The sequence below is a fragment of the Rhineura floridana genome, chromosome 10 (assembly GCF_030035675.1).
Source record: "Rhineura floridana isolate rRhiFlo1 chromosome 10, rRhiFlo1.hap2, whole genome shotgun sequence".
NCBI classification, from domain to species: Eukaryota; Metazoa; Chordata; class Lepidosauria; order Squamata; family Rhineuridae; genus Rhineura; species Rhineura floridana.
Genome location: NC_084489.1, coordinates 13,390,200 through 13,415,662, shown reverse-complemented (window position 1 = coordinate 13,415,662; position 25,463 = coordinate 13,390,200). Strand labels below are relative to the sequence as shown.

Sequence of the window (25,463 nt, the reverse complement as noted above, 5' to 3'; positions counted from 1 at the left end):
CAACTTCAAAGGGGCTTACTCTTAGCATCTATCAGTTGGTGTCAGGAATGGGACTGGTAGACATGGGTTAGCAAAAATGTGTTCGTGGGCCAAATGGGGAGGCCTGCCAGGTCTAATCAGGCCCACAAACTGGAGGTTCCTCACTGCTGGTTTAGCTAAATAAAGAATGTTTTTGTATTACATTTGAACCTAGCCAGTGTCATTGGCCCAAAAAATCCAGTGTTTCTAATGAAAACATACTGCTTACATATTGTTATTTCCACCCTTAACCTACAAAATAATATAAAGTAGTTCTGCTGTGGAGCTAAGGAGGCCTGGTCCCATCAACCGGATAGAATATGGCCTGGGAACCATATGTAACCTGCACAGAGCTCATTGGAGGGATAATAAAATCTACATTGTAATAAAAAGTATTGTGTGTGTGAAATGTTTTGTAACCCTCATGCTAGCAAGCACTTTCTGAAGTTGGTCTTCAAGTAATGTTAATCTAATTAAATTAAGGAAAAAAACAATAATTAATGGTTAAAGTGGCTGCAATATATTTCAAACAAATAAAATCAATTGTTAGAGATACAAAGGGGATTAGCAGTTTTCTTTCCCTGTTCATTAACTGGGGCGGAGACAGTCAGGATCGGTAAATAACCTAAGGCAATCAGATTTTCACAGATATATTGCCAAGCTGGAGACTCTTTCTCCATAGGAGCCTGAACTGAGGGCTTTTTTTTTGCAGACATGGAGTAGACAATGACAAAGGATAACTCAGAAGAGGAAGTTTTGCTGGTTGCCATTTACTACTGAGGCCAGAGCATGTTTCACTCTGCTCCTGTCAATACCTGGGTCTGAGGACTGCAGGGCTTTAAAACGGCTCAGGCTGCTGCTGTCGCCGCCACCACTATCACATCTGCCGCCCCACCTCCTATACCACACAGTGTCAGGAGCATAGGAAGCTGCCTTACCCGATTGGTCCACCACGTACCTATTGGTGTATTATCTACACTGACTGGCAGGGCCTCTCCAGGGTTTCAGGCAGGAGACGTTCCCAGACCTACCTGGAGATGCCGGGGCTTGAACTTGGGACATTTTTCATGCAAGGCAGATCCTCTGCCACGGAGCTCTGGCCCCTGCAGGGTGTTACACCCTGTTACCATATGGAATGTTGTTTTGACATTTTGGTATTGGGATCATTTTAGCATATGTTTGTCCTAAGGAAAGTCTTTTCTATTGTTTTTTGTATGGAGATAGCAATGTATTGATGCATTAATAATTTGGTTTTTGCCATGCTTTGTCACCAACTGCTTTGAGTGTAGTGTATACAAGATGTAATGTATGTACACATTAAAGTGACTGTGTGCATAGTAGAAAATTACCCAGCAGCAGTTTTGCTGCCATGCTTGCATCTAGGAAATCTGAACAGTGAGTGTTCCTAAACATTTCAATGGTCACATCTGGCATTTGCAGCTTCATGCACCCATTGCAGGTTGGGGGAATGAATAGGGACAAAGGTTTGTCTGGCAAACAGTATCTTGAAATGCCTTTGGCCCAAGTGGGTGCTGATTGACAGGAGGCATTGCCCAGCCAATCTAGCCAGGAAAGTGCCCAGGGGCTAATTAGATTATGAAGCAAGCAGGGTGGCAGGAGGTTGGGGGGGTGATCAAGGTGTGAGACAGAGGCCTATCCTCGGGTGTGCATGGAGAACTTGGGGGGAAGGGAATGATTTCACCACCTATACACAATGGAGGGCAGGGTAGCCTTAAATGAGAGATTGGGGAGAGGAGAACTGTGTCACAGGCACCACTGTAAGATTGGTCAGTAGTTCTGCCCATCCAAAGGCAGCTAACGTTAAAGTGATAGGGTATCGGATTGCAAGATTTGTAATAACAGGACACCATTTGATGCAGTGTTACATGCTGCAAGGGGTTATATGAGAGAGCTGTCTCCAGGATTCATTTTGAAAGAAGAAACTGGTGCAAATTGAAGGCAATTACTTTGCAAGTATTTACACATGTTGATGAAGCAGAAGCAATTGCTCCCACCATAGTTATCACAAGAGGATAGCTGCTTATTATTAAAAGTTAGGTAAGTGAAAATGAACCACTAGAATATATAGACACTTAATGGACCAACAGGAAATGGGTTTGGGGATGCTTTATCAGGAAATGAAAAATGCAGTGTGGAAAGATGCAGCTGAGGTGTGGAAATTAGACTTTAATGCAGGGCAGGCAACTTATACTTACTGGCTAAGAGAGTTTACCAGCAGTGGAATCTTGGATTTCTTGAATAATTAATTCTATGAACATGAGGGAAGATGGTAGCTGGGTGGCTGTAAGATCAAGGTGGCAACAAGAGCATTAGCTACTATGATAGCCAATAGTTTGACACTACAGCTACTTTGGGGAAACGTTTTACTTATCTTAATAGAACATGTTCTGTTTTATGTGAGTGTGGCAACATTTCTTTTATCTTCCTTGTTGTTGTAATCTCTTAGTGGCCCTCTTTGCTCCCATCTTTTTGTATTTATTGTATTACTTAGATAGATTGGGTTTGGATGAATAAACTGCAGGGCAAGTCTCTGTGCTGAGGATCTTGAAGCAGGCATATATTACAAAACAAAGTCAATTTAATAGGCACAATATCTTTAAACCCCTTCCAAAACCCCTAGCCAAACTCGGGTAGGGTGTAAGTACTCAAATTTCTAAACAGGTTTATATGAATAAGAAATATGTGCCCTTATATTCTAAAGCTAGGAGAGAGAGAGAGAGAGAGAGAGAGAGAGAGAGAGAGTTCATGATCATTGGATCTCTGATATTTTGTGCCCTACTAGCCTAGAGGGATCAGGTAATGGTGCTGCTTTCAGTTTTTCAGGTGGCCCCTTCACAGGTTAGATAAAAGCTTTAAGTGAATACAGATCTATGCACACTTAACTTGGTTATGGTTTCAGGGTGCAAAGATTCATAAATGCAGACTTTTACAAGCTCCTTCAGACTTTAGTAGAGTATAGATTTAGAACAGCCTGCCTGCTTTCTATGTGCTCTGATTGTGCGTACTCATGAAGTCCAAATTCAGCAGGGACCACTGTGTGGATGAATCATTCAATAAATGTCAGCTGGTCATCAGATGAGTACTAAGTGGTAACTGACACACTCCTCTGGCAATCAGTAGTTGTGTCAAGATGTGTGGAACATTTCAAGGGAGGGCCAAAAAGGAACTCTAATATAAACAAGTAATGTGTCTAAAATAGAGTGGTCTAACATGCTGCCCCTCCCTAATTATTTGCACATGTCTCACTGGCTAAATGAGTTCTGATTGCGGATTACCCTGTGTGGAGCTCAGGAATGGATCTGGTACTGGTTTAGAAGTTCCTCCTCCTTTTTCTGTGCCACTGGATTGGCCAGACAAAACTTGGAAAGGGGAAGAGGTGTGAAGGAAGAGGAACACTGGGTTGTAAGATGTCTTCTGCCAGCCTTGCAATGCTGTGGGTGTCAACAACAAGTTTTCCCCCAGAGGCAACAGCTGGTACCCAGATTCTACCACAATGGCTCCAAGAACACCCACCACCACTGGGTGACATTTTCTTTTTGCACAGGACAAGCCATGGTTTGCAGCTAATTACAGCTTCGGGCACACTTTCAGCTCAAGGACTGGACCTTTTATAAGCTCTCCCACAAAGGCCATTTGGCTAAAAGAACAGTAGGGTTTGATCTATTGCAGTTTCATCCCTTTTCTCAGCTTATTCCTGCCCTTCCACCTGGCTTCTTTAGTGATTGCCTCTCATCAAAGATTCATCCTCTGTCCTCTTCTTTTCCCCGCCCCCACTCTTCTTCCTAGTGGTTCATTTCCACTAACAAAACAAACATTATAATTGTTAATTTATGCATGCAGCAACATCAGTGCATAAAATATTTTACAGGGTAGCTCAAGTTGGGGAGGGGGCGATAAGTTTCAGCCTGAGGCCCTTTCCATTTATAATAACTGTTTTTACACCCAAACTCTAAGTATTTACACTCAAACCCTAAGGCTCAATATTGTTCTCCCCATACCAGAGGCAGCATTGTAGCCATGCACTCAAGCTTACCAAAAATGTTCTGGTTGGTTGGTTGGTTTGTGTGTGTGTGTGTGTTCTGCCATATGTATATTTCAGCATTAGATCTTTGAAGATGGTTCATAGTCATGTACAAGAAATCACTTGGTAGCAATCAGTGGTCATCAGTGTCAGACATGCATACATGAGCCAGCCTGTGGACATGCTTTCACCCCATAATCCATTTCCTCCTTCTCCCAAGCTTACACTTCCTGCTGCAATTTTACAACTGGAAGAAATAATTTGCTGGTGCAGCAGAGAAGCCTACGGCTGGGAAACAAGGGGAAGGAACCTCATGAATCTGTGTTGTATACCTCCAGGTTGTTTTGGATTACCAGAGATGAGATGCAGACAAGATATTTGCTTACAAAGAGCTAAAATTTATTGAGTACCTTACAAGCATACAGCCAAGTAGCCCAATAAAAGTGGAACAGCCACACAGCTCTGCAGTAGCTCGTGTCAGACTGAACACCCATACTGGGCACAAGAAACATTTTTATAGTATTGAAGCTAGCATGTGGCATTGGCATGATTACATACAATATTGGCAGGGTTACATACACAAATAATATGTTTCATGCATTGAACTTTACAGCATAACACCGACAATTGGTTATTTGACCTTCTCACCGGGCATCTTCAAAAGCTAACTAATTGCTAGAAAACTATATGGAAACACCCTGGCACCCTTCCTTGGCAAACCATATGCTTTCCATATCTTCATTTCTATCTCTGCTAACAAGCAGTTTGACCGTCCTTTGACTCGTCCATCCTGACTTCACTAATAAGCACCTGCTCATTAACCGCACCTTGACTTATCATCCTGCTTTTGGAATATAACCTAGGCTTAAATCATCTATGAAACACCTTAACATATTCTTGAATATATGCCTAATTTGATGCCTCTCTAACTAACAAGGTACATTCCCAGCATTATACTGGGCAGGTCATCATGCCCTTTCCTAGCTTAGGTTTTCAGATGATTATGGAATGCAGGGGCCTGAAAGGGGAATACAAGCCTTCAGGTTCACTAGCAAATACATACTGAATCTATGCTTTAACATAAGGCTACAATATCTTGCTAGAGGCCTTTACTTGCTTGCTGAAAATAACAGATTGGTACAGGGTATACATGTGTCTTGTTGGACCTTTAGGTGTGAGAAGATTCTTGACCACAGGGGTTCTTATTATTGGAATGAGAAAGAGTTTGGGGTTTCTGCTCATCCTTCATTTCTAGGGTTCTTCACCCTACCCCACATCTCCCTCTGTCTTGCCGGGAAGGAAAGAAGGTGTGCATGGTACCTGCTGCCAATTAAGGATGGGAGAGAAATTGGATCCAGTTCCCATTTATAAGGGAACCTACCTAAGTTGCACTTTCCGAAACAATGCTCAAACTGAAACACAACTATCATTTGATATTCGCACTCCTTTGAATTGTTCTGTGCAGTTCTCCAACCCAGTAATGTGTAGTGACTGAAGAGGATGCTGTATGTTATTGTCTACCTTGTATGCTCCTAAACTGGGTTGCAGTATTTTAAGTGTCTGTCTAATCGGTTTTAACATCTTAATAGTTTTATCCTGTTTTAATGTTGATTTTATATGTTTATATGTTTAATATGTTTATAGGTTCTTAATGATATGTACTTATTTTTATCTGGAAGCCGCCTTGAGTTCCAGTTTGGAAAAAGGGCGGGGTATAAATAAAGATAATAATAATAATAATACAAAAATGCATAAACTAGGGCTAACTGCATATACATAAAAATGCATATATTAGTGCCTATAGCAAAGGAAAATGCATTATATAACAGGAAAAATGTGTATACTAGGCAAAATTGCATACGGAGATATGCACATTAGGAAAAATTCACACTAAAATGCTGCTGAATTTTCATGAGGACTTGTTTTTTAAGAATTCACAAACTGATGCACACATGGCATTCACACTGACGGGAGAGGAAGGTAGGGTGTGTGGGTAGGCCTCACTGTGTGTACTGGGGGGTGCCTGGGAGCTCCCTCTCTGTGCTGTGCTGTGTACATGGAACATGAGCACCATCCTCCTACCCTAAGCGGGGGCCCTCAGCCAGGGCCCAACCTGGCTGCCCTCTGGAGCTGGCCCTGCCAATGCTAATCCTACTACCATTAGTTGTTATATACCTTCAAGTCGATTATGACCTATAACGACCCTATGAATCTTTTTGGATATATTCATAGGGTTTTCATGGTAAGAGGTATTCAGAGGTGGTTTACCATTGCCTTCCTCTAAGCATACAGCACCCGGTATTCCCAGGCAATCTGCCGTCCAAGTACTAACCAGGCCTGACCCTGCTTAGCTTTCGAGATCAGACAGGATTGGGCATGTTCAGGGTCCTACTAACCATAGACCCATTGAAATTAATGGACATGACTAGTTTAGATAAAATAATTTTGGTGGGTCTACTCTGAGTAGTAATAGCATTGGATACAATCCCAGGTGTGGATCCCTCCTCCCAGTAGCAACCATTACCCCTCCCCCCAAATGCTATGCTATGTGATTTATTGATTTATTTAACAAAATTGATATTCTGCTTGATTGTAAAAAACCCTAAGTGGTTGATGGATGGTGTAGCATTGCTCTGAAAGTGGCTTTACATATGTATTATATATAATAATTGTAATTTTCAACAAACACGATCCCACAGAGGAAAAAGATACTAGTGGAACTGGCATCTCTAGGTTGCCAGTGTGTTATTATTTCTGTTGTCTAGAAAGGAGGAGAGGCACTGGGGAGCCTCCAGGACCCACTACTTTGACCCCCTTCCCTCAGATGAGTTGCCTCCCAGCCCCCTCCCCAGGAAAGGGTAGAAGACAGTGGAGGGAATTGAGGGTGCAAACAGAATCACTAAATAAACACAATCAAATAAGGAATGTCATCAAGAAGGCATGTAGCCTCATCTCCTCCCTGACATGCCAGTTTTCTGTGTGTAGCTATTTTTTGTGGGATCTTGTTCAAACATGTGCTCTGCCTCTGTTATAACTTGAAGTCTGAAATAGTACAGTTCAGCTTCATAGGAACATAAGAATAGCCTGCTGGGTCAGACTAATGTCTATTCAACCAGATGTCTATTGGAAGCCCACAAGCAGGGCCTGGGCACAACAGCACTCTTCCCTCCTGCCATTTCCAGCAACTAGTATTCAGAAGCATGCCGCTTCCAACTATGGAGGCAGAGCATAGCATCATGGCTAGTAGCCATGTAGAGCCCTATCTATCCTCCATGTATTTGTCTAATCTTTTAAAGCCATCCAAGTTAGTGGCCATCACTGTCTCCTGTGGGAGCAAATTCCATTGTTTAACTATGGGCTGTGTGAAAAAGTACTTTCTTTTGTCTGCCCTGAATCTTCCAACGTTCAGCTTCATTGGATACCTATGAGTTCTAGTGTTGAGATGGAAACAAACTTTTCTCTGTCCACTTTCTCTGAGCCATGCATAATTTTATACACTTCTATCATGTGACCTCTTATTCGCCTTTTCTCTAAACCAGCCTTTCCCAACCCTTGGGTCCCCAGAATTTGCTGGACTACAGTTCCCATCATTCCTGACCATTGGCCATGCTGGCTGGAGCCGATGGGAGCAACATCTGGGGTTCCCAAAGGTTGGGAAAGTCTGCTCTAAACTAAAAAGCCCCAAATGGTGCAACCTTTCCTCATAGGGGAGTTGCTCCATTCCCTTGATCATTTTGGTTGCGCTTTTCTGAACCTTTTCCAACTCTATAGTATTCTTTTTGAGGCGATGAGAACTGCAGACAGTATTCCAAATGTGATCACACCATAGATTTGTATAACAGCATTATGATCTAAGCAGTTTTACTTTCAGTTCCTTTCCTCATGATTCCTAGCATGGAGTTTGCCTTTTTCACAGCTGCAGCACATTGGGTTGATACCTTCAGCGAGCTCTCGACTATTACCCCAAGCTCTCATTCCTGGTCAGTCACTGCCCATTCCGACCCCATCTAGTTATCTGTGTGGACCAGAGCTATAACAGTATGGTCTAAGCAGAGCACTCAGTTATCATTGTAATAGCGCCTGTTTATAGACTTACACATTGTCACACAGCATTCATTTAGCTTACCCAAGTTCAGACCTGGAATATGTGAAGTAGTACTGAACATGTGCAGAGTGACTTTTCTCATCACTGAGTAAGTGTAGCCTGCCTGTATATTACCAAATTTGTGTTTTTGTGACTTTGTGATATTTCTAAACTTAAACTGAAATATAATGAGCTATAAATCTAATTGCTACATGCTGCCAGCCTGCAGTTAGATGAAAGGATGTTTATGGTCTATGGTCATGTGTAGGCTCTGAATCTCCCCTCCTTCTCCATATCTGTGGAAACATGTTAATATTTGGTCCACCATGTGGCTGGAAGCTGTAGAGGACTAGAGCCTATAATGGATGAGGATTGAGAGAAGCCATCCAAGGAAATCTCTTTGCACCAATAGACCTGAGCAGGTCAGATGATGCTCTTGCTCTCCTATAAAAAATCTTGGAGGCTTATTCTTTGGTCTGAGCAACAAGGAGATGTTCTTGCTAGCTACAGATCACCTTCATCTTGCTCATCACTTTGTTTTCTTACTTTGATTTTGCCTTCACAGGAGCCAAGTCTAACACCAGTTCCCCTTGCAGTTATAGTTGACACATGGAACATTTTTGTACAGCTTCACACATGGTAAGTGGTTGTCCATTGTCACCCATAGAATGTCAAGGAGATGTATGTAATATTTATTTATTTATTGCATCCACGTCTAAGGGCTGTCCAATCAATACAGAAGAGTATTAGGGTTTTGTCAAAGCTATTTTTTGTGTCACTGTAATTATAAGGAGCATGGCAGGGCTCATTTCAGATCTTAGTTTTTGTGCATCACATGGTGTGACCATTTAATATATGAACTTTTGTTTGGGGCAATATTGTTATAAACATCTGGCCTAAATATTGTGTGTATGTATGCAAGGAATTAAGAAGGGATGATCTTAATGAAGCAACTCATCCAGCACCAAGCAAATAATGTTCCTGAGAGCTCCATTAAAAATTGAGACAGAAAGGATCAAGGTAATGGCTCAACATCTGCTAAGTACCTCTTGCATGTACTTTAAAATTTCAAGTGAAGTCAAAAAGGATTGAAGGCTCTTGTGAACCCCACATGTGGTTTTCAGCAGCCAGGAATATTGATTTGTAAGGTTGCATATCCTCAATGAGATTCTGGGCACTTTAGAGACATGAAGACTGATTGGTTTAAAATAACCCCCTCCTCCAATTTGATCACATGTTTTTTCTGTTCTGTTCTGATATTAATACATCTGTTCTCCTGTATTGCATAACCAAGGTCAGAATCTTTGGCTAGCTGCTTCTTCTGCCTTCCCAGTTACTGCCTCATTCTGTGATCTCCCCAAAGCCATTCCCCTTCATTCTGTTTGCACTCCACCACTCATAAAATGGCTGATCCACGGCCAAAACCACACTAGGACAGGTAGCGACAGTGACTGGCAGCTTGGTATCTTTCACAGAGTGTACATCTCATGTAATAGGGAGGGCTGGCCCTGTAGCCTGAAGTGTGACTACAGACTCATTTATTTGAAGGCACTCCAAATATTTGGAGTTTCAGTCTAGATTCATAAGTATTCTTCTTTAGGTTTACATTAGCCTGAGTTTTAGGGCTGCTTCACACATCACTCAATTTCTTCTTGAAAGGAACGTGTATGTAATAGTTACATGGAACTACATCAATTCTAATGTGTGACAATCTCTTAAATGGGTATTTTGTTATGAGAACCTCCATGTAGGATTCAAACCAGCAAGTGTCATCTATGTAAGAACTGTGTAGCATATGAAGCAACTTTGAATGAGACGAATGTAAGGGTTAGGTAAAAGGGGTTTCCACTGTAACTTTATAATTAATGTATTTATTTATTTATAATTAATAAATAATTAATTTATAATTAAGAGCTCCTAGAGGAAATGACTAAGTAGGAAATAGGTGACCTCAGTTCTATTAAAGTCTTTGTTTGGTCCCTCCAAGTCAAATTTTCAAAGGGCCTGCAAATTTTGTATGTCTAAAGACTGATCTGACATGACAGTTACTGCAAGTTGGCTTTTTTGAATGTGTTGGACAGGATCTCAGCTTGGCCTATTACCTTTCTCTTCTGCCATGCAGACTGGTGGAAGGCCAGCATTGCTGCAATTGAACACTCTACTCAAACATATCCAGTCTTGGAAAAAGAAGGGCTTTGCAAATGTGAAGTAACACTTATAATCTCAGTTGGTGTGAACATACCCTAAGTCACTCTCTTGCTTCTGGCATTGGATATTCAAAGGTATGCTGGTCTCTAGCTTGGAAAGAAGCCTTGTAGCTGATATCATGAGTCATGAAACAATGCAAACTCACTCTTACAGCTTTCCAGTATTATATAAAAAAATGGTGCAAGGTATTATTTTATCCTGTTGCTCATTTTCTCCATTCCCTTTTATAGTAAAGAGGCATGGTTGGCCTATGTGGCAGGCAATCAAACTGGCAGACCCTAAAGCCAACATTAAAGGGGTGCCAAATCTTCCTGCTCAGATTTTGGGTGGTGGTGGTAGAAGTGTGGTGGGGAAGAGCCAAAGCTACTTTCCATCTTGGGTGCCAGAATGTCTATGGCCGGTCCTGAACTAAGAGACAGCTAGCAGAACTGTGCTGAATGTTTTCAAATGCAATTTGCCCTTTCACAACAGAAGTGGGTCATTTTCTCTTTCACACAGACATAAATGTTTTATGCAACACTGGAGTTCAGATTTGGAATTTCTGTGCAGCAGTATTGATTCAGTTTAAGCTTCCTGAAAATAGTACAAAAGAAACAAAATCTCACAGCAAGGGGGTAATACTCCAAAGTCAACAAGAAACAAAGTCAACAAGAAATAATCATTCCTACAGCTGTTGGAATTTTAATTAAACAATTCAAAAGTTTTATGATGCATTTTGTGTGTAGGCTTTTCATTAGGGAAAGGGGGTCAATAAAAGTTACCACAGCAGAACGCACGTAACTCTTTTCAGTTTTTTATTGTTAGCCTTTTTTTCCAAAGAACAGAATCTGAGTCAAACTAGACGAGATGTTAAATGCATGACTGCAATTAAATGAAACATTTTTTGTCATGCAAATAGCAGCCACAGGGAAGCGTGAGCAGTGTCTGGAGAGTTTAAACATTCTTCCCCCTCCCAGGATGGTCCCAATGAAATTCCCCTTCCACAACTTCTATTTGCTTCAGAAGGGAAGCCTCCATTGGCACCAAGAGAATCTTCCCACTTGATGCAAGGAAGTGATGGGATGGTTTTGATTGGAACCACAGTGAGAGGAAAGGAATGGGTTAAACTCTCTCTACCCCATGCAGTCTTGATACTGGTCAGGCTCCCCTGTGGCTGCTACAACCACAGGGAATTCTTCATTCTGTGCGGTTGCACCCAACTGCTCTTAGTTGGGGTGGGTTGGAGAGAAGGAAACAAAGCTTCTCCTTCTTCCCCCCCGGCCATATTTTTAATTTTAAAAAACCCTAACCCTGCCCTTTGAATAACTTTGGGGATGGATCTGAGGTGGGGTGGGTGGTTCCATCTTTGGGAAAGGGTGGATTGGCCATCCTTGGGGCCCACAGATCAGGGACAGGGAGGCCTAACAATTAAGTCATGTCTAGTTTAGCTTTCAGAATTCCTTGCATTTTGCAATGCTCCCTCTCATTAGCATTTCCTCCCTAAGAACCTTGGAATTTTTGGATCTTTTCATTAAACACTGAATATCCAGAGGAATCTGGATCATTGGGATTTTTTCTTTCCATATATGGAGTGCAAAGTGCTCATCTGAATATTAAGGGCTTGCAATTATAGCCAATGGAGCTTCCTTGGCAATGTACCACTGAACCAAATGCTGGGAAACATAACCAAACCTTCATGCCCTCTGAGAGCTCCCAGAAGCATCTTTCTTGCTGTGATTTAAAACAAAATGTCATTGGTCTGATCCAGAAGGACAATTCTTATATCCTAGTGGGGGTTGCCCACATTCTTGAGCGGACACTCTAATACATAACTGGAAAGTAGCACTCTCTCCACTTTCTCCTTGGGCACTCTGCACTCATTTTAGAAATCCAGCCATATGACGCTACTGTCTGTGGCAGTACCTGCCAGCCATGCGGCAAGCAACAGGGTCGGCTGAAATATCCTACAGGTTGCAGAATGAAGATTACCAGTCCCCACAGTAGAAGCCATCTGGAAGTGCCCTAAACTAATGCTGTCTTTTTATGGTCAGCATCGAGAAGGAAGGGAAAATTTCCTTCGAAAACTTACTGCAAAGATGCAAGTCACAGTCAGCCACCTAAGGGGTGTTGAGGGAAGAGAGATCATTTTACAATTGTGCTAACTTTGAATCTGGAAACTAATGGCAGAGATATCTCTGTAATGCAGTCTTTATTTGATTTCTTGTCCGACTTCCAATACAGGATAAAAATAAATGCATCTAGTATACAAAGAAAATTAGTCTGGAAAATAAATCAAGAAAGCAATTTTACTCATCTTGGAAGAACCCATTAACACATTTAGATTACACCAAGCTAAATATACAGATGTAGCTGAGACCAGTTGAGTGAGATACCTTATTTACTCTGCCAGTTCCCAACACTGCCATCTATAGGCAGTTTCCACGCACACCAACATTTCTTCTTTGTCTAAACCCTGGAAAATGTTTTGCATGCTATTATTCTTGTTTTATCCGATTCATTTATGTAATTTATTTTGTTTATTCACTTATTAATTCAAGGAGACATCACACATTGTTTTAATGCCATTAAAACTTGTGGTGGCTGAGGAAACAATTAAGCCTAAAGTAACTAGCCACTATTATTTGTACAATTATTTCATTAAGCATTACAAAAGAAATATGTGAAAGAGATGGACAATATATAGAATCATAGAGTTGGAAGGGGCCTTGTAGGCCATCGAGTCCAACCCCCTGCTCACAGCAGGAAATCCACAGCTAGAGCATCTCCCGCAGATAGCTGTCCAGCCTCTGCTTGAAGACATCCAGCGAAGGGGATCCCACCACCTCCCTAGGCAGTCGGTTCCATTGCCGAACTGCCCTTACTGTCAAGAAGTTCCTTCTAAGTTCCTGAGTAAATTAAAGTTTAGTTTTTTAACATAGAGATTATACGTTGTGAATACAATATACCCCCACTCCTAAAAACTGAATGATATAGAGAATGTAATAAAATTCAGATAAATGTGAACAATATTATGAAATTAATATGAATACATGAAATTAATATTAAGTCCTAAGGCCACCTTCTGTGGACTATTCTGAAGAAAGTACCTTCAGATTTAGGAGAGTTTTGTAGCGTGTGTTTCTCTTTACTGACATTTTAAAAGGAGAATATTTTAGTAAACCATAACAAGGACCAAACATACAACCATATCAATCATTTCTGCTGCGCTATATTGCAATACAAAAGAACAAGAGAAAAAACACTACTTCCATTCATTCCTTACAGAATTTTTCTTACAGTACTTAAGTTTGCCTTTATTAATTCCATGGTACATAAAAAGTTTTGCGTGAGAGAAATATATGATAAATCAGTGTGTTTTTAAAAAGACTTTCAAGGTTGGATATTTTGAGTTACTAATTCATGGTGTGGCATTGTTCAAAATTCCTCAGGTAATCTAATAGAATTACAAGGGGATTTTCAACCAACATCCTATGGTATAAGATTTTGATTATATCTGTAGCTTTTCCCAACAAAGATCTAAACTCTGTACACTAATAGCAAAATCCTATAGCTATCTCCTCAGAATTGTTCCATTTGGCCTAAGGCTGCAATACTGTACCCACTTATCTGAACGTAATCCACACTGAACTCAATGTGCTGTGAATCTGCAATTCTATACACATATAGGTAGGAGCAAACATGTATAGGATTGTGCTGCATATGTGAAAAAATATTAGTTTCTACTGGTATCTCTAACATGTATCTGACTAAAATGACAAAATTCTACCTTGTATTTTTGATTTTCTGACCTTCCATTAAATAGCATACATCTTTTAACTACCCTTCATATGGTCTTTGAAACAAATAAGGAAAAGGGTAGTAAGCCCTATTTCACATTATGTCATCAGAGTGTTTTCGATAATAATGCTTCTCATTTGAAGCAATGGGAGGTAGGTTTCTGCTTTTCCACTCTGTGAATAACTTTTTGAAAATCAGTAAAATGTCCTTGTCCTGAAGTCTTTCTACATAGGAATGCTCAAATTCTTCCCTACTGTATAAATAAATGTTCCAACTGTTTACCAAGCATGGCGCATTATCTGGTACCTGTCCCTGATAAAATGCTGCCCCTAGTGGTAGATGTTGCTGAATGTGTTTGAGGGTGCAGGGCAGGGCTGGCCCCAGACATGCCGGGGCCCTTGGGCACCGGCTTGCCCTGGAACACATGTGCGCACACACACATACATGTGTGCATGCGCCCAGGGCCAGCCGCAGACACGCTGGAGCCCTTGGGCAAAAGCCTGCCCCTGGCCCCAGCACTCCCCTTCCACGACTTGCACACGGCGAGAGCTTCGGGACTCTGCCATTCCCTTCCTTAACTTACCTTGTTCTGCGGTTGCACACGCAGTGGTGCCCTTAAGAAAGATGGCGGCTGAGGTTTCCCTAAGGAGCTGCCGCCACTGCCACCATCTTGGTTCATGGCAGGAATGCGAGCGCCGAGGGAAGCTGAGAGGTTGGCAACAAGGGAGAGGGCCTTCTCAGTGGTGTGCTTTAAATTTGTATATTTGTTTTTAATGTTTTTAGTTACTGTAAACCGCCCAGAGAGCTTCGGCTATGGGGCAGTATACAAATACAATAAATAAATAAATAATACACATGTACCTGAGAGTAAGTCCCGTTGAGCTCAATGGTACTTAACTTCTGAGTAGACATGGGTAGAGAGTTGTACTTACCGTTACATCTATTTCACAATCAGTACAACCAGGACCATTGTGAACTTAAGGCTATATTCCAATGGAATACTTGGGAGTAAGCCCCTTTGAACTTAGTGGGACCAGCCTCATAGGATCAGGCTGCAAAATCCCTTTAAACGTTCCTCTTAAAATGTTTCTTATTTTTAAAGCGAACTGCTATGGTCAGCCTCCAAAGCATCATCTTCAGAAGCCAGTGAAGAACACGGCATCACAGGGTAAATGAATACCAAGCATGCAAGGCTCTTCAAGAGTCTTCAGCAATGTGTAATGGGTGCTCAAGCACTGATCCTTGGGGTGAGAAGAGGATTGTTACAAGGGGACAGAAATATTGGATGGTGTGGAATAATTTCCTGGTTCTTTGACTGGTTCAAAATCCTTTTGGAATAACAAAGAGGAGCTAAGTTAAACTATTCTGCAATTTATCCCAAATTTCAAAATGTGATTTTAGGAAAAAGTATTGTTGTTATGGCTAGATTTGCTACCCTGTTATTTAAAAAAACAAAGAAACATGAAATGCTTTTTAGTAGTTTCTTCAAAATGATTGCTTAGAAGTTCAACACACCCTGAATTAACTTTTCAAACCAAAGTAAAACAAAGAAATATAAATTAAAATTATTAATTTTATGAGAATTTAATAAATGTGAAGCTATATTGTAAATTAGCACTAAAATAATCAAGGTCTCCCTTTCTAATTTCCTTGTTACCTGTTGACTGCATTAGGGGGAATGCAGGGGGAAACTGGAATTTTCCAGATGAAGAATTGCACTTATTGTCACTGTTCAGCATGTGACTTTGTTAATTCTTACTCCTTATCAGCTTCACCAGCTGTTCAAAGGCAACACCAAACATCTAGCTTTCACAAAACACTTTTTACGACTGTGAGAAGGTATTTTGTTTACAGGGACTAAATCACAAAACAAAATACAAGCGTGCCTGTATAGTTGTGGTTTGTTTCGTCTGTGGCCAATTTAATGGCATCCGCTATCACTTCTATACCTAATCCTGTCAGCATTTCCTATTTGTCTGGGGCAAATGTGGGATGTGAAAAGTGCAAGTATCTATTGTCTTCATATGGGAGTGGTTTTTATTTTATTTTTAATTAAAAGAACTTGTTCAGGTTTCAGATGCATGGATTACTGTTGCAAGTGGGTATGTGCTCCCCTCTTTTCTTTGTGTTAAAGGATTCTGATTTCAGCAATTAAATATAGTGAGAAATCCATCTCTTTTCCAAAACAATTGCCTGTTCTGTTTCAAGGAAAAACAAAGCAACTCAAGTGTTTAATTATGAAATGTATCTACACAATTTATCTATGTTCGATATGGTATCATAAGAGTTTATGAAGTGTTTTTGTATTTTAACAATAGGTAGTTTAATAAAAATGTGCCCATATTTTTCCTGGTGGAAAAAACATAAATTTGCCTCAGAATGACAAAATGAAGAGATATTTAGAACAGGACACTAGAGTTTTATTTAACATTCTCATTTTACATCCTCAGCTTTAAGTATTGTAATACTGCTTTATTAAATTTGCTTGTTTTGTCCAAATGTTGGCCTTAACAGAGTTTTTAACAAGCTACTGAAATGTTCCAAGCATTTACTTTAAATGTGAATGTATTTTTAAAATTATTTACAGGACACTAAATTACTGATCACATTTGCATGTCATACTAAACCTCAGATTCACACTCTCCACCCCCACCCCCCATTCTCCTTCCTCGTGGCTGGAAGACTTCAGAAGCTTTTAGTTATAATAAAATAATTTCTATGGTGCCATATCATAAAATATCAGGGTGGTGTATAACACTAAAACATAAAACACCATGAAATACAATCTACATAATCATTAAAAATGACTGGCTATTTGCAAAATTAAAAATCAAACATCAAATGTCTGTTGGCATAAAAAGATCTTCAAGAAATGTCTGAAAGTCAAAAGTAAGGCTGCCTGCCAAATCTCTGCTGGAAGAGTGTTCCACAGCATGGGACCGGTGACACTAAATGCTTGACTTCTAGTCGAAGCCAGTTGGGCTTCTGAAACATGAGGGACAACTAACAGTGCTCCTTTGGATGATCTTGGTGACTGAGCTGCGGCAAAAGGGCTGAGGTGGTCCTTAAATTATCTGGGACCCAAGTTGCTCAGGGCTTTGCATATCAACATAAGCACTTTGATCCTGGATAGGCAGCCAGTGCAGATGTTTTAGCAGAGGTGTAACATGCTGTGAGATGTTTGCCTCCATCAGCAGTCTAACTGCTGCATTTTGCACCCACTGAAACCTTTGGATCAGGCCCAAAGGCAGCCAAGGGCAGCTTCCCTGTTTCATACTGAGTCCATGGTTGGTTAATTTAAACAAGCCAGCTTTATAATCCAAGATTTTAAGTTGTCTTGTTTTGAAACTCACTGTGGTTAGTGTTAAACTATGATCCCTGGTTTGGACAGAACAGGAAGCTATGGTTAATTCAAACCAAAAGTAAAAGCTTCTGAAGTGTTCCTTCCAGGTGTGTGGCAAACAAGGGGAGCAAATGAGCTAAAGCTTGCTGTGGCTCATGCACATCACACTAAACTATGGTTTAACTTGCTATGAGAAGACAACATAGTCAGTATAGTGGCAATCCTATACTCACCTAGGAATAAGCCTCACTGAATTCTTTTTAAATAGGCATGTGTCAGATTGCCCTGTAACTCACTTTTTCTTGAAATGTTGTGGCCTTTCTTTAGGTTCAATGCTGTGTTGGGAGGGCATAACTATAAGATAGCACAGGTGAATAGCATTAGGAGGACAAGGGTTTAAGCAAGATGTATATTTAATTAGTAAGTTTAGTTTGATCGTTATGAGACTTGTGATCCTGGATGCATATATAACTGTACTTAACTAGATATATATCTGATATTATTTCATATTAATAGTCATATGATTTTTGATGACACTGCTTCTAAACAACAATAAAAAATCTAAGTAACATGGTTCATTGCAGATCCACACATTTACAGCTGGTTTTCTCTTTCTTGTAATCATTTGGGTAAGTAACATAGTTTTTCAGTCATTTAAATTAATGTACCAAATCTTTCCTTTGCCTAGAAATCAGACAGGAGGATTTGTGCAAATTTTGAATTTCAAATGTTGAATTATCCTGAATCTGTATGCTATGTTTTATGCTCTATTTCAACATTTCGTGGAAGTACTGAATTTCAAGGTAGATATAAAAACTGTACACTGCTCAACAACTTGAGTTGGATTGGACCAAAATTCAAACCTGATGCAAGTTTGTAATGATAAGAGATTACAAACAAAAGTAAAATGAAAATGAATGAATTAAGCCAAATATCTTCCTTTATATTGACAACTGATTGCTAATTTGTTGTTTGATATGATAAAATTCACAGGTAAAAAAGGATATTTCAGTCTGATGATATTAAAAAAATGTTGCTATGACATAAGAGATCCTTGGATTAACAGAGCACATGATGAAAATACATTTTTTCTAATTAATAATAAGGATATATTATCTTGATATTTAGTTTAGCCTTGACTAAATCAATTCATTTCACACTAAAACTCCAATTGTTATAAGTCAATATAAACTCTTAGGGAGCCCAAAGATTTGATGCACACAATATTTTTAAGTGCTTTGATGTCTGGTAAATGTTGTGCCATGGAATGAGATCAGGCTTTATTATATGTAAAACATTTGTTTTCAAACTACTTCTGAAAATATTGATAGATAACATTCAGGTGACTTAAAATAAAAGCAAAAATAAGTTGACATGGAGTTGGGGAATTCCCAGTATATTAGATATGAAATTGCAATTAAATGTATTTGAAATGATTAAAAGTACTGCCAATGGAAATAATCTGATGATTATAATATTATTACCTTACACCAGCCTTTCCCAACCAGTGTGCCTCCAGATGTTGTTGGACCACAATTCCCATCTTTCCTGACCATTGACAATGCTGGCTGAGGCTGATGGGAGTTGTGGTCCAACAACATCTGGAGGCACACTGGTTGGGAAAGGCTGCCTTACACAAAAGTTTGAGATACATGAATTTGAGCTAAGTAATAATGTAGTATTATTCTACAAATCTTCTACAATTGTACACAGACTATTTGACATACAAAAATTAAAATACATAAAATGCAATAATAGAAATACAGTTTAATACACTACAAATAAAAACTAAAATTAGTAATTTTAAAACTAAAACTTTTTAAAAAATGGACAGAATTTTAAATGTCAAACATTAAAATCTGTCAAAACAAACACCTTTTCATTTTCTGATGAAACAGTCTTGGAACATTAGTCATACTCAGAATAAACCAACTGAAATCAATTAATGTGGGTCTACTGATTTTCACTGGGTCTACTCTATGACTAATGTTGGATATCACCCACAGAGAGGCCTGACAGATTTCAGGTGGAAGAGCATTCCAGAGTCACAGCACCACCAGCAAATATTAAATATTAAAGGACATATCAAACCACACAGTAATTCATGGGTTAACACTTCTTTGTTTTAGCCCACAAAGATCACTGGGCGGCCTGTGCAGAACAAGGCATTATTTATTTGTAAGTGAACACCTTAACTGTGCTCAGCCTTCTGCTTCTCTCAGAGACAAAACAAAAGGTCTGCAACATTGGAAGTTTCCCTCCAAATTCAAGTGGCAACTGCAGAGAGGGGAATCCTGACTGGGACCATGAGTTGGGCAAAGGGTTAAAGCCTCACCCTCCCATATCATTATCCCAATCTCTCTCTCTCTCTCTCTCTCTCTCTCTCTCTCACACACACACACACACACACACACACACAGAGCTACTATTTGCTTTAAATGCACACATTCACACAATAATGCCACATCTGTTTTGACCCTGTTTCCTGGATCTCGATAAGTTTTGGCTCCCCTCCTCCCCATTGCATTACGATTGTCTACCCAAGTTGTCTGGAAAAAGAGTATCAGGTCCAAATTAGTAGAAACACCACCTTTGTTTTGTAAATAACCCTACTTCCATCAGGAATGTAAAAAGCAACAATTAAAAAATGCATTTACTGCCTCCTAGCCAGCTGGTACTAGATGTCTATGAATAAAGGCTATAATTTTGTCGGGATTATCTCCTGATGCAATTGAAATGCTACAGAAGCCAGAAGGGAATACAATAGGTGGGTTTCCTTGTGAGAATTAATAGTCACTTTTCTCTTTTGTTTCATCTTTTGCTGTCCTTTATTCAACTTCTCCTGGAGAGTGAAGCAGCAGAGAATAGTTGTTTACAATAAGCTTTCCATAGAGATGCCACAAAAATCTAGTTCTTGTCTGACTATACTTAGCTAAAAGCTGCCAATAAACCTTAGCACTAATGTACGGAAATAGTCCAGCACTTGAAGGAAGTGGGATGCAGTAAATGTGATTAAATGGAAGTATCAGTAGTGTTAGCACATTGGCAATATTTTGTGGGAAACATAGTTTATTTATTTTTTTTGCTTTACTGCATTTTATTAACCACTTTCATAATGTGACTAACTTCTCCAAAAAGCAATATTCTGTATTTATACGTTTCTGTAGTTTGATTTTGGAGTTTATAGATTCGTAAGATCAGAGAAGCAAGTTGTTTACATGTTCAAGTGTAATAAGAACAGCATCCTCATCAGGAACAGCATCCTCATCAGCTTTTAGTTTGTATAGTTAAGCATACAGATAAAAGTGTATCCTACTGGCTCAACGTAATTGGTAAAACTATGTTGTATGATTCTTTCTCATCACTACAGCAAAAATCACAAATAAGGAGAACCTGGACACTTGCCTAAATACAAGGAGTTTTGCAGGATAAGGGTATTGTGATTTAAATATCAACCCTTGCAGACAGAACATGACAAAGGAGGTTAAAATTAGTTAAAAACAGCATGAAGGAGCAGGTATATTAAGAAACATGGGACAACGTTGCAGAGACATAAAATATTATATCCAAATGATAAAGACCATAATTAGGAAGGGTTTTTTTAAAAAAAAGAGAACTCTGAAAGCAGAAATATAGTGCTGCTCCCCCTCCCATTTGACTGTTTTCAAGAGTGCCAGAACCCTGCTCATGCTAAATGGCAAAAAAACCTTTTTCAAAAAAAGTATTACTCCAAATGTTCCATGGCTCAATTTGACATTGAAAATATGTTCTGAGACTGAACTCTTTGCCTGTGAGTGAATGAAGTCCTGATCTGGAAGTGGATGTGTAGGAAATAAGCCCAGGAAGTGCAGAGTCGGTCTGTGGAGTGGACAGAGGTGGATTGTGGATGTGGAAACCCTTGGTTGAAGTATGGCCCTGTCAGAGGTATGAGCAAGTCACTATTTACCAGCTCCAGTTTTTCATCAGACACACCTCTTTACCGTGGCCTTCGGCTCCTGAGAAGTATGTTTTCAGAACCCACCTTATTGTCATTGAAATGTGTTTCAATTCTTTTTAATATTGTAGTTCAGATTTTGTTAACCTGCCCAGGGACCTATTGAAGCGCAGGCAATAAATACAAATAACAACAATAATAAACAATAAGTGAAAATGGAATAATTACCCCACAAGGCTATTGTGAGAATGAAAGAGAGACAACAGAAGTGAGGCAGATGGGAAAAATATATATGTATGTATACATGTATGTGTACCAAATGTGCTAGTATGTAAACTGTGCTCATGATAAATGGTTCAGAGAATTCATTTATTGTGAGCATGTTCCAATCAGGACAGGGGTAAGAGAGAGGAAATGGATGAAAAGTGCATGCATGCAATGATTGTTTAAAGTGACCTAGACCCTAGAGAGAACAGCAGAAGATTTAGGTGTCACCTCTAGGATGCACACCCTAATGTGGTGAGGGGGTTTGAGAGTGCTGAAGAAGCTGAGAGCAATGCTGTCAGGAGCCTAGACCAAGAGGCTAGACTCCTAGCAGGGGCATCCAAGGCGGAATGGTCAAAGCTGAGACACCAGACTAAGATGCATCCAAACTCAGAGGAAGACTGTCCCGTCCAGAGCCGGAACCACGAGACTGAGACGCAGGTGCAATTAAATCTTGTTTTATTAAAGTAATGGATACATCAAAGGCATTGCACTTCATAAGAATCACCTATACTGGCTCACTTGAATCCCTAACTACACTCTACACATGCTCTGCGACATGTGAAGAAAGTTGACTCAGCACCCCCCCCCCAGTGCACTGCCAGCTTAAGTAGGGAACATTTTCGAGCGTAATCTCTGACTCCTTCGCAAGTCCTGTCTCTGCCCTGTCCGCTTCTCACAGGAGCAAGGGAGCAAGCACGGGGGGGGGGGGCGTGTTTCCAACGGTTCATCGGAAGACACCTGCTCCAGAGCAGGCTTGAGGTCAGGAGCCTGTGTCATGCTGACGGCATCCTGAGAACTGCTTGGCGAGGGAGGAGTTGGCACATTCTCCTGAGCTTCCCCCAATGGCTCCTCTGCTGCAACTGGGGACGGCGCTCTCTCCCCTTCTGAGAGCGCTCTATCAGTGGGAATTGGCTCAAATTCAGGCTCCCTTCCTCTCCCAAGGTCCTGCTCAGACTCAATAATTCCTGGGTCTTCCGTGCCCTCTGACAGCTGAGGCGCCTGCAACTCATGCCTCCCCCCTTCCTGCCCCTGAAGGGAGAGCCGAGGCTCAACAAAGAGAATGGTAAACCACCTCTGAATACTTCTTACCAGAAAACCCTATGAACAGGCGGAATGGTCAAAGCTGAGACACCAGACTAAGACGCATCTAAACTCTGAGGAGGACAATGGTAAACTACCTCTGAATACTTCTTACCACGAAAACCCTATGAACAGAGTATCCAAAATGCAACATGAGATACTGCTGGAAGATGAGACCCCCAGGTCAGAAGGCACTCGCTGAGCTACTGGGGAAGAACAAAGGACAAGTACGAGTAGCGCTGTGACTAATGATGCAGCTGGGTCAAAGCCGAAAGGAAGCCCAGAGGCTGATGTGCACAGATGCAAAAGGAGAGTCTGGAGTTGTACGACATACACAATAGGAACATAGAATGTGAGAAGCATGAACCAGGGAAAGTTAGAAATAGTCAAGCAAGAAATGGAACATATCAACATTACAATACTTGGCGTGAGTGAATTAAAATGGATGGGAATGGGACATTTTCAATCAGGCAACTACAAAATATTTTATGCAGGACATGAGAAATTAAGAAGAAATGGGTGCTTTAATAGTGAGAAGTGATGTAGCAAAAGCAATAGGAGCTATAACGCAAGGTCTGAGTGAGTGATATCAATGAGATTTAATGGGAAACCTATTAATATAACCATCATCCAAGTCTGTGCTCCAACGGCAAACACAGAAGAGGAATTGGAAAGATTTTATGCAGAAGTACAGTAAGAAATTGATCATACACCAAAACAAGATTTTTATTTATTTATTTAATTTAATTTATATACCGCCCTAAGCCCGAAGGCTCTCTGTACAAAAAGATGTGCTGATAATCATAGGGGACTGGAATGCAAAAGTAGGGAACAAAGAAGGACTAGGAATTATGGGGAAATGGGGCTTACGAGATAGAAATGAAGCAGGAAAAAGACTTATTGAATTCTGTGAAGCCAATAATTTGTTTCTTGCAAACACATTTTTTTGAGCAACTGAAAAGACAACTATGCATGTGGATATCATCAAATGGTCAATATATGAATCAAATTGATTACAAAATTGGTAGCAGAAGATGGAGAAGTTCCATACTTTCTGCAAAAACAAGACCAGGAGCAGACTGCGGTACAGATCATGAAAATTAAAGTAAAGCTGAAGAAGAACAACAAAGAAATCATAATGCCAAAATACCATTTAAATAACATCCCAGAAGAATATAAAGATCAAATAAGGAACAGATTTGAGTCTTTAAACTTAGTTGACAGAGAACTATGTATTGAAGTAGAGACATTATCAGGGAAGAATGTAAAAAGACAATACCTCCAGTTAAAAAGAGAAAATACCGCAGTGGATGACTGAAGAAACTCTTAAAATGGTTAAAGAGAGAAGGAAAGCAAAAGCAAAAGGAGATAGAAACATGGTTAGAACCCTAAATGCAACAATACAGCGACTAGTACGTAGGGACAAAGAGAACTATTATAATAGTTATTGTATAGAAAGATGACAACAAAAAGGGTAGAACAAGAGCCCTATTCCAAAATATTAAAGAAATTAAAGGGAAATTTAAACCAAGAGTAGGGATGTTGAATAATCAACAGGGTAGCACACTGACTGACCAAGATAAAATAAAAGGAAGATGGAAGCAATATACTGAAGAACTCTATAAAAGAGATGCAAAAATGACAGATTCATTCATGGAGGAACCGTATGATGAAGCACCAGATATTTGAGAATGCGAGGTGAAAGCTGCTCTTAAAATACTTGGAAGAAGTAAATCAGCAGGAACAGATGCCAATACAATTGCTACAAGCTACTGAGACTGAATCTGTCCACATTTTGACTAAAATTTATCAACAAATATGGAAAAGTAAACAATGGCCCACAGACTGGAAGTGTTCCATATACATCCCAATTCCAAAGAAAGGGGATCCCAGGGAATGCAGTAATTATCAAACTATTGCCTTAATCTCCCAGGCAAGTAAAGTAATGCTCAAGATTCTACAACAAAGGCTCTTACCATATATGGAGCGAGAAATGCCAGACGCCCAAGCTGGATTTAGAAAGGAAAGAGGCACCAGAGATCATATTGCAAACATACGTTGGATAATGGAACAGACCAAGGAATTTCAGAAGGAAATCACCCTGTGCTTTATAGATTACAGCAAAGCTTCTGACTGTGTAGATCATGAAAAACTATGGAATGCTTTAAAAAAAATGGGGGTGCCACAGCATCTGATTGTCCTGATGTACAACCTATACTCTGGACAAGAGGCTACTGTAAGGAAAGAGTATGGAGAAACTGATTGGTTCCCCATCAGCAGGGGTGTATTTTATCACCCTATTTGTTTAATCTTGATGCAGAACATATCATACGGAAGGTGGGATTGGACCAAGATGTAGGAGGTGTGAAAAGTGGATGGAGAAATATCAAAAATTTAAGATATGAGACGATACCATACTCGTAGCAGAAACCAGTAATGATTTGAAACGAATGTTGGTGAAAGTTAAAGAGGAAAGCACAGAAGCAGGTATATAGCTGAACGTCAAGAAGACTAAAGTAATGACAACAGAAGGTTTATGTAACTTTAAAGTTGACAATGAGGACATTGAACTTGTCTAAGATTATCAATACCTTGGCACAGTCATTAACCAAAATGGAGACAAAAGTTAAGAAATCAGAAGGCGGCTAGGACTGGGCATGGCAGTTCATGAGCACTAGAAAAGGTCCTCAAATGCAAAGATGTATCACTG

The 25,463-nt window shown here is 40.0% G+C and overlaps 1 protein-coding gene across 6 annotated transcripts in view; it reads left to right on the top strand.

The window, feature by feature from the left end:
* Nucleotides 1-25,463, top strand: part of BMPER (BMP binding endothelial regulator) — a 284,815-nt gene that overhangs the window by 8,964 nt on the left and 250,388 nt on the right. For 5 of the 6 annotated variants that reach the window (XM_061587155.1, XM_061587151.1, XM_061587150.1 and 2 more), the window contains exon 2: nt 8,710-8,783. In XM_061587155.1, the coding sequence (XP_061443139.1) occupies nt 8,754-8,783 (30 nt within the window). In that variant the 5' untranslated portion in view covers nt 8,710-8,753. Of the gene's footprint in view, nt 1-2,050; nt 2,077-8,709; nt 8,784-25,463 lie in introns of those variants that run through there. The other variant, XM_061587157.1, reaches the window with a different exon arrangement.